Source organism: Chaetura pelagica, unplaced genomic scaffold, assembly GCF_000747805.2.
Source record: "Chaetura pelagica isolate M959 unplaced genomic scaffold, ChaPel_1.0 scaffold283, whole genome shotgun sequence".
Classification (NCBI taxonomy): Eukaryota; Metazoa; Chordata; class Aves; order Apodiformes; family Apodidae; genus Chaetura; species Chaetura pelagica.
Genome location: NW_009952688.1, coordinates 65,966 through 75,774, shown reverse-complemented (window position 1 = coordinate 75,774; position 9,809 = coordinate 65,966). Strand labels below are relative to the sequence as shown.

Sequence of the window (9,809 nt, the reverse complement as noted above, 5' to 3'; positions counted from 1 at the left end):
CGAGGCCGTTGTTCCCGCCGTGCGCTGGAGGAGGAACACACAGCGTGGGCCGGGGTTGCTCTCCCAGGGCTCACCCTGGGGCTTTATCGCCCCCCGCCCCATGCCCCAGCACCGCCAGCCCTTCAGCTCCTCCCGACAGAAGGCAGAGGAGGTCAGGAGCAGCTGAGGGGCAGCCCTTCTGCACGCCTGAGCCCCCGGGACCAGAACAGGGGTCTTTACCCCACTTGAGGATGCTGCTGTGTTGAAGGTGCCCGTGCCTAGGAGCGGCTCCAGCTGCGTTTGCTGAAGCATCCGCTGGATTTGCAGCTGCCCCGGTCCAGCCCGCCCTGCACCAGCATCACTGCAGGCAAGAGGAGCTCTGCCACCCTCCCAGCACATGTTGTACTTGCTGTCAATGCCCACCAGGGCTGGCGGTGCCCAGGGATGCCTGTAACCTGCAGTGCACAAGTCGTCTGTCCTTCCCTGCAGCAGTGCAGAGGGGCTGGTGCCACCCTCACCGAAGCAAAGCCTGTGCTGGACACCAGCAGCCCCTCACAGGTGCCCTAACACCCTCCTTCCTCCACACCCCTAGCCCTGCGGGTTGCCCCCAAGCTGCCTCACCCAGGAGGGTGCCAGGAGTGCTCCCCGCTGTGCTGGGGAGAACAGAACCAGGGTGATCCCAGCCCACTGTGCACGGGCTGGGCTGGGGCACTGGGAGGCAGGATTGCTCCATGGCCCTTCCCAAGCATGGCTTTCCAGCCCCAGCAGCTTGCAGGTTCCTGAGTGGGTGGACTCTGGGTGGGAGAGAGTCCTTCTGGGGTGGGTTACAAGCAGGTGACTCTGGTGGGCTGCAGCAAAGCCACAGCGATGGGTCCCTCTAAAAGTCAGCTGGAAATGCAAAAGGTAGCAAGAAACTGTATCTTCTACCCACCCCCCACCCCCATTTCACCAGTGCAGCCTGAGGGGTTCTCTCTTACCATCCAGGATACATCCCAGCACCAGGAGACTGAGGAACAGAAGGTGAAGCTGCTGCATTTTGCTGCTGAGCCTGGCAGAGGACGGGCTGGAGGAGATGGTGTTCCAGGCAGGAGAGGTGAGCTCTGCACAGCTTCCCTGCTCTCTGCTGCTGGTGCGTCCTGCTGCCTATTTATCCTTCCACCCCGTGGTTTTCACTTTCTCTTGAAGAGGAGTGGGAAGTTTCAAAAAGTCTTGCCACAGGGTGGATTTTAGTGTTTGAGCAGTTCCCGAACATACTGGCTCCTGTCCCTGCAGCCAGCTGCTCTGCAGTCCCAGTGCCAAACACCCTCCTGCCCTCTCTATTGCCAGCACCCAGGCCACAGGAACTGCTCGTCAAGGCTAACACAGCTCCCTGTGCAAGTGCCCTTGAGTCCTGGGCAAGAACACTGAGTGGGGGTCTCACTCCCTACATTTCCCAGCCTCTTCTCTGAGACATCTCTGGGACATTCCCATTGGGTATTACATAGGTTTGTTCCATTGATGCTTGGGGGAGAACTTGCCTCAACCTCATTTTTTGGGGTATAATTGCCAGTAGTGGGGTGATGGGTGACCCCCCCCCTGAGCCCCACCATATGATTGCAGGAGCCTGGCTGGCTCCTCCTGCCCTCCCTGGTGCCTGTGTGAGGGCACATCTGAAGCTGGCGGATAGAGGAGAGCCCAGCCAGGAAGCTGCACTCAGGACTGCAAGCTCACATGCCAAAAGGGAGCCTGGTTTCCAGGAGTCCCATCAAATGGGCTTACGGCCAAAGGCAGCTACAGAGCCTCCTGGAAACAGGATTTGTCTGCACAAGAGCAGACGTGTCCCACGGAGGCCGTGTGTGCGCGGCACGGGGTGCCAGCAGCTTGCCAGCTGCACGGGCACTGCAGGGAGCTGAGACCAGCACTCCTGCTGCAGAACTTCCCAGGAGCACAGGGACAGGGGCTGCTTCTCCTGGGGACGGTGACTCACCACCATGATAGTGCCACCTGTGATCATGTCCCTGAAACAGCCTGCTTCAGCCCTGGTATTTGCCATGTGGAATGCTGAGAGCAGGGGGGCTGTGCAGCCCTGAGAAGGGATGGTGAAGGGGATCTCGCTGCTGCCAGCAATTGCCTCCTAGGGGTTTAGAGAGACACCAGAGCCAGGCTCTTCTTGGAGGGGTCCAGGAACAGGATGAGAAGCAATAGCACCAGTTGCACTCAGGGAAATTCCCATTGATAGTGGGAAAAATATTTCTCCACAAGGGTGAACAAGTTCTGGAGCAGGACCTCCTTCCCTCTACCCTCTCTTTGTCACAGAGTGCTGCACAGCCCTCTGATAGAGACAAATACCTACATGGAGACCTGAGAACCTCAGTAGGTCCCTCTGCTCCTCTCAGCAGTAGGAGATAATAAGAGATGCTGCTCCCCTGCTCCACAGTAAGAAGGGAGAGGAGACTCCAGCCGTGCCAAAAGTGCTCCATCCCTGCAATGACAGTGGCACCAGCCTTGTGCATGACATCATGTCCTCCATCAAGAAAGCATCACCTCCTGCCGGTCCTGTGCCCAGCAAGGGGGAACTGTGCTGAAAGGATTAGGCAGGGGGAGTGGGCAGGATAAGAGGCACAAACAGGATGTGCCAGCTTAACTTCAGTCAGCACCTTTCTTCTTCTAGCACTCACAACCTATGGAAGCAAAATCTTGGCTGGCAGAAGGGGAATTTGAGTGTCAGAGGATTAGTGTCAATCCTCAGTCCCAGCCTCCCTGCGGGTCTGGGGATGCAGGCTGGCTTTGGCATCTGGTCTCCACTTGATCAACCCGGGGTGCTGCCAAAGAGATGCCACACCAGGGAAGATGTCAGCTCCTGGCTACTGGTGGACACACCTCTAGGAGCAACCACATCTGACCCAGAGCCGTCTCCTCCCCAGGGGCTGGGCTGACAGTGCAAAGCCCTCTGTGAAGCAGGGGCCACAAAAGCAGTGCCCTGATCGACCCACTGATGAGGGATACTGGGGATGCTGCCCGATGGCAAACCTTCATCTCCTTACACCTTCTGTGGGTCTGGGAGCTACTAGGACAAGCCCAAGGACTGGGAAAGGATACTGAGGGTCCCATCTTGTTGGACCCTCCTCCAGGAACTGCAAGAGTCCTGGTGCCCATGACAAGCAGGCTGGTCCCCTGTCACTTCCCTGGCACACAGGGCTCCCAATCACTGCAGCCTCCCACCTGGCTGTGCACTGAAAGGAGCATGCCCAGTGTTGGCAATGCATCCTTTTGGGGATAAACCCTTTCATAGCCTCTGGCTGCAAGGGAACCCCTGCTCTCCTGCTGCCTGCAGTCCCTGCTGACACATGGGCAGGAAAGAGAGGATCTGCCTCCTCTCAACAGCTGTCTGGGTGCCAAGTAGGTGAAAGCGTGGCTGCTCCAGTTACTGCTGCTTCCCAGGAAGGGTACTGGAGCGTGAGGAAAGGGGCTTTCCACTTGTGTTGTGAAAGGGGAATGTGATGGGTTTCCTCCCTTCCACTGGGGCCAGTAAGATTTCTAAGAGAGTGCTCATCTCTGAAGTGCATCCCTGTGGCATGCAGGGAGGTCACCCCATTCCCCTTGCGGGGCAGAGCCTGGGGGACCAGAAGTGACAGCAGAGATGAGGAAGAGAGGATGTTTTGGGGTACAGGCTCTTCAGAGAGGCACCCAGGCAGGGAATGCTCAGGGGACCTGGTGCAATTTGGGATGAAAGGAGAGCATCATGTGAACTGACCCATTTAAGCTCAATCCAGAGCAATTTGAGAGCACTGGAGCTGCAGCCCCTAGGATGCCACAGGCAGCATGGAGCATCCCTGAACACTCATCCCTGCAGAAGCTTTGATAATGCAGTTGTTAATTAAAGTGGAAACCATGCATGTGCTGGGGGGGGATCCTCATAGGAAATCCAACCCATCAAAATGTAAATGGGCTGTGTGGGCATCACCTTCATCCCTGCTCAGGGAGCACCAGCCACACTGCCACCATCCCAGAGACCTGCCAGCTATGAAAGCTCCCCAGGTCAGCTGTTCCCCACAGGTCCCATGGACTCTGTCAAACTCTGTGGTGTGCACTGCAATGCTCTGCTTTCCACCTCCAAGCTATGGAGCTGGAAAGTGCAAAGGGGGAATTTCAGCATATTCCAGGCACAGACTGTCACTGGGGCAGGATCTGGCCTGGCTGCATTCACCCCATTGGGAAATACTGGACAGGCATTGCAGCTGATTCAATTTCCCTTGTAGCTCCCAGCCTGAGCGACCCTCCCACACTGCTTCCATCACAGCCAGACCCGGTGTGGCACAGGGACTCTGGCCACCACCAGCCCATGGACCTCGGGGCCCCACTGGAGCTCCTGTAGCTGAGGGAATCTGATCAATCCGATTTAAATGTGATTGTGGAACATAAAAAAGCAAGCCATGACTTTGCCCAGAGGACGCAAAGATGGTCATGAAAGTCTGGCTAAGAGGGATGCAGAAAGTGCTGATTCCTGCTCTGTAAGAGCCCAGCTGGTCCTAACATTTGTTTCCTTCAGTGCCATTGACATCAAGATCACTTGGATCGATGGGCAGCAGAGCCAAAACATTCAGATGGGTCCTTCTTAATGTCACAAGGTGAGCACCCACTCCCAAGGCCCCTGGAATGCACGTGCCCCTCAGCATCACTTTTGAGCTGGGCAGTCTCCCAGCTGGGTTCTTCCTGCAAACATCCTCGGACATGTTGTGATGGCACTGAGAGGACAGCAGCCAGCTGGGGTGGACCCAGACCTGGCTGCCTGCCTTTGCACAGTCAGTCCCTTTCTCTGCACCCTCTCCAGGGCTTTCAGGAGAGAATGGGCTGGGGAACAGCTCAGAGACCTATGCATAAAGCATAGGTTGGCTTTTAGGCTGACACCAGGGAGAAGAGGCTGTGGGGTTCTTGGTCTGGTACAGCTCTGGGACATGGGTCATGTTGGACCCACCACAGGACATCCTCAGAAGAGGGCGGATGCTCTTCCACCATGCCTTGGAGAGCTGAAGCCCAGGAGCAATTCTGCAATCCACAAAGGCATGGGAGGGAATTGTAGGAACCTGGGGGCCTGGGGAAATGAGAAGATGACCAGAAGCACAGGGACTCTCCAGAGCTGAGGAACTCCAGCCAGAAAGATGGAGGATGAGGAAGCTCCATCCTCCACTTGGGAGCTCCATTTAGCAGAAGAAAGGAGTGAGAGGAAGCTCTGGGCTGGGGACAGCATGGGTGTCAAGAGGTGGCCAGGAGTAGGAAATACCTTGGGGCAGAAAGGGTGGGAGCCCCTATTGCCCATTTCCCACTTCTCTACCTCCTCTCTGCTCTCAAGACCATGGCAGACCCCAGGAGGGTCACACAGGTGGAGAGAGCACCAAAACACAGCTTGAAGCTTCAGCTGGAAACCACAGCCCCTCTAGTACCCACATGGCCCCAGAAACAGCCCTGGGCACCCATGGGGCTGCTGAGCTGGCCAGACCCAGGGTGTGTGTCTCCTGGTGAACCTCTCTGGAGCCCAGCCCAGTGTGGCAGTCCAGCACACTCTGCTGCTGGAGCAAGCTCAGGGCGCCGTCTGTGCCAGCTAATGACTTCAGCTGATCATTTGGCTGGGGTTCAAGTCTTCTCTGTCTTGCCTAGCTACTTTCTACTACCCCTGGAGCCTTTCTGCTCCAGGGTGGCCAAGCTCTCCTACCTTTTTTTGCTCAGCTTGACACAGTTGCAACTTGCTTGCCTTTCCTGCAGGATGTCTGGGGGGGGGTTTCGTGTTTTTCCTGTCCCCGGGGGGTTGTGGGGCTGGGGGGGGCATTTACCTCCCCTTGCACACTCACTGCCCAGCACACCCTGCATTGGTGCTGCACACGCAGAGCTGCTGCCCTGCTCCACCATGGGCAGTGACCGCGTTAATTCTCCTCCGCTGCTGCACTGAGGCATCCTCACAGAGTATCTTCTTCACGTCACCTGTCTCAGCCAAGGTCTATGGATTCAATGCTTCTCTGGGGCAGGTTTTGGTCCCTGCTGTGTGCTCCAGATCCCAGCCTGCTGCCTCTCCCTTCAGCCTCTTGCAGGGCATGTCCTGGGGGGTGTTTCCCTGGTATGATCTCACCTTGGCAGCAGTGTGGCCACCTGGCCAGGCAGCACTAACCCTGGCACCTTATTTTCTTAAAAGCAGGGCTCTGCAGTAGAGGTGGAAGTGGTGTGCAAGCACCAGGGCACGTGCAGAGACAGACACACAAGGGGCTGCGTTTGAGCATCTGAGTCTGTGCTCGCATGTGCCTTCCAGAGCAGGTGCCTGAGCACGGGACAAAATCAGACACTCATCCACAAGCCTTGCTTTTAGGCTAATTTTTAGGGTAAATTAGAACACCCCCATGGGCACATCTTTTTAACCTGTTTTTTTCCTATTATCCCTCTAACAACAACAACAACAAAAAAACCACCTGTGCAGTGTTTACCTCTGCAGCCACAGAGACAGTAGGATACCTTTCACGTGCCAGCCTGCCCCTGCCACCTGCTTGTGGTTTTGGTGTTTGTGGTTGTAGATCTACTTAGCTGGGACTCATTTCTAGGGTTTTTTTCAATCATTTCACAATTCCCTGACACTCCAACCAGCAGAAGGAGTCCTGCAGTGGACAGGGCCAGCCTTACAGAGCCAGATGCCATGCATCCCCAGCAAACCCAGGACTGGCTCAGCTGATTCCCAGTGTGTGGGTGTCAGCTCCCAGGCTCCCAGCACAGCTCAGGTCAGAGCACAGCCTCATTAATATTTTGTTTTAATGCTGTTTTCCCAAAGCAGCCAGGAGCACAGAGCCCCTGCTTTGAGCAAGCAGTGCTTGTCTGGGGATGGTCAGAGTTAGTGGGACAGGCTCAGCCGTGGGCATAAGACATTGTGTACAAGAACATCCCATGCCCCCAAGTTTGCTGGCATATTGGGACCTCTCAGTGGGGATTGCTGAGTGAACAGGACGGCTTCATCTTGCTGGGCAACACAGTTTGAAGGGATTGGACTTGCGTGTCCCCATCTCCTTGGTGCCAGCAGCCCCCAGCTCCTGCACCCCAGGGATGTAGTGCCTAAGGGGACTGCAAAAGCCGGGAGAGCAGCCACCTGTGCAGCCCTCCCCACCTCACCAAAGCCCATCACAACATCCAGAATGAGCGTGTTTGGTTGTAATGAATGTGTTTTATTGCCTTCCATCCTGTCCAAAAGGCAGCCTGGCAGACAGCTGCATCCTCCCACGTGGAGGAGAGGGCAACAAAGAGCCAGCTCAGCTCCCAGCTCCTTGCTCAGAGCCGGTGCCTTGTAATTCACAGTTTCTTTACACAGCCTCAAAATAATAGGCCTAAACATCTGCCCAATAAAGCAACCAAGTCAGATAAAACATGCTTGACAGCAACATTCAGCTACAAGCTTCCCTCCAGCCAGCAAGCAGCCTTTGCGGATGCTGTTAAGCCTTGCAAGTCCTACTATTGCAATTATATGACTTGATAGACCTTTGCTGACCAAAGTCCACATCTGAAGTCTCTGCAAGCAGGTATCACTGCAGCTGTGGTAGAACACTCCAACCTGCTTCTCAGCAGGCTGGAGGGTGTTTGCAAGCACAGGGAGGTGGCTTTTCCTCACCAACTCTGTCCTGCAGGTCTGTACCTGCTCTAATTGCCATCTCACCTTCTGGGGGCCTTGGGTTTGTGGCCTCCCTTTTTACTAAATGTTTAGGACAGAGCTGCTCTCAAATGGCTGCAGTCTGTCTGCAATGGATTTGCACCTGCACAGCCTCACCTGCACTTCTCACTGCATGAGCTTTTCAGGCTCAGAAAGAGAGTAAATGAGAGTTTCTTGTTTTCGGGGTGGGTTGGTTCGTTGTTTTTTTCCCAGAAAACTGAACATTTGACTTAATAGCTGAATCTCTGACAAATGCAAAATGAAGGAGGGATAAAGAGTGAAATTTCACTGAAATCAACAATTGTTCTTATTTCATTGCAATTTGTACCTGAAAAATAATTTTAAAAACAAAAAAGGACAAATCCTGACTACCTTCCTCCAGGGTGCAACAGCATGTTTTAAAAGCTGAAAGGAAAACCTAGAAAAACCCAGTGTAGCCACACAGTCATCTCCTGTCCCCACTCTCTACACCTCAACCACTATTCATTGACCTGCAAGGAAGAACCCAGCAAGCAGCTCAGGCAGGACCATGGGGACATGGGACCTGCCTGGCACCCCACAGCCCTGCAAGCTGAAAAGGAGCAAACAAGTGAGAGGGAAAAAAAATGCAGCCATTGTTTATTTGGTATAAAAATAAGGTCAATCCTCTAGAAAAGCCAGCCTGCAGCATGACATGTACTAGGCAGTGCAGAAGGAGCCAGCAGTAGAGCCTTCCAGAAGAGTGAAGGAAAGTAGAGTCTTTAAATATAAAAACACATGTAAAAAAATCCCCAAAAAGGAGTCACAGGAAAAGCTGCCATCCTGTTGGGTGACAGAAATCCCCTCTGGTGGGAAAGCTGCCCACCTGCCCCTTGGGGCCATGGTTGAGCTTCCATCTGGGTCCAGGTCCCCACTAGCCTGTCCCGGGTCGAGTGAGGACCTGGGTGCCCCCACTGATGAGAGCTCCCAGCCGGTGCACGGGGTCCTAGCTGGGGGGTCTCTGCAGCAGGCACAGCCCTAGGCCCGTGGCTGAGCTCTGGAAATCCATTGCCGGGTGGTGGGTCGATCGTTGGTGGGGAAGGCATCCATCCTGCTGGGGAGGAAGGCAAGGACAGGTAGTGAGCGGAGGGGGTTTCAGCCCCCAGCCAGGGGGGCTGCTGCCTAGCATGACATGCCTTGTCTGTCCCCAAGCATTGCCTTGCCCCAGCAGACATCTGATGTTAAGGCAAGCACAGACCAGGAGGAGGGAGCTGTGTCCTCCCAAACTCAGTTACAGGAGCTGGATGCCCACAATCCTATGGGGAAGGATCCAGGATGCAGGTCAACATCCTTACCCTACCATGCTGTTGCCCTCTCCAGCCCCCACCTACCTCTTCAGGCCTGACTTAGACCTGCTGCCGCTTCTGCCCCTTGGATCTGCTCCCAGACTGCTGGGACCGTTCCTTCTTGTCTTTCCTGTCCTGCTTCTCCTTGTCCAGTTTCTTCATGATCTCCTGGATGTCTGATCTCGCAGGAGAAAAACAGATCTTGACTTTCTTCTTGGTGACAATCCTGGGGGTGCAGACAGAAAGATCTTCTGGGGGGTGTGCAGGGAGGAGGACAGGAGGAGAAAAGACCTGGCCAGAGACAAACTGCTCCAGACAGTCCCCACCACAGAGAGATACTCACACAACAGCAGGATTCATACATCCTGACTCAGGTCCCTGGAGGATGTAGGACTTCGCCACACTGGGTGGGATGTTATTCGAGCTGTGCTTCAGGCAGCAGTCTGAGGGCGAGCTGCCCATGCCTGGGAGTAAGGAGGGGACATGGCTTTTCAGGCCCCCACCAAGCCAGGGCGCCTTCCCAGCCATGGGAGAAGCACAGCACAGCTGGCTGATGGCACAGGGCTTTCTTGGTGTCATTGCTGGAAGAGATGCTGGGGCAGCGCATGCAGCTGGGAGCCTTCAACTCCAGGACCCACGTGAGGGTTGGACCCTGCCCTGGGGTTATGTGACACCAGTATTTCACTGCCAGCAGAGGGGAAACTGAGGCAGAGACAGGCTCCTTAAAAAGGGACAGGACCTCATTCTCCTGCCTGTGCTGTTCCACTTGGGAGTTCTGCAGCTCCAGCAACCCCCTGCACACGCACACACACACACATTCCCAACCCGAGGAAGCACACCAGGCACACACGCACCCAAATGCACCCCAAACA

The 9,809-nt window shown here is 55.3% G+C and overlaps 1 protein-coding gene across 1 annotated transcript in view; it reads right to left on the bottom strand.

Annotated features, from left to right (window-relative positions):
* Positions 1–8,997: 8,997 nt before the first annotated feature.
* CCL21 (chemokine (C-C motif) ligand 21) overlaps positions 8,998–9,809 on the bottom strand; it is a 4,017-nt gene continuing 3,205 nt past the window's right edge. Inside the window, exons 2-3 of the mRNA XM_009993800.1 lie at positions 9,281–9,401; positions 8,998–9,163 (exon numbers count right to left, since the gene is read on the bottom strand). Of these exons, the coding sequence (XP_009992102.1) occupies positions 8,998–9,163; positions 9,281–9,401 (287 nt within the window). The remainder of the gene's footprint in view (positions 9,164–9,280; positions 9,402–9,809) is intronic.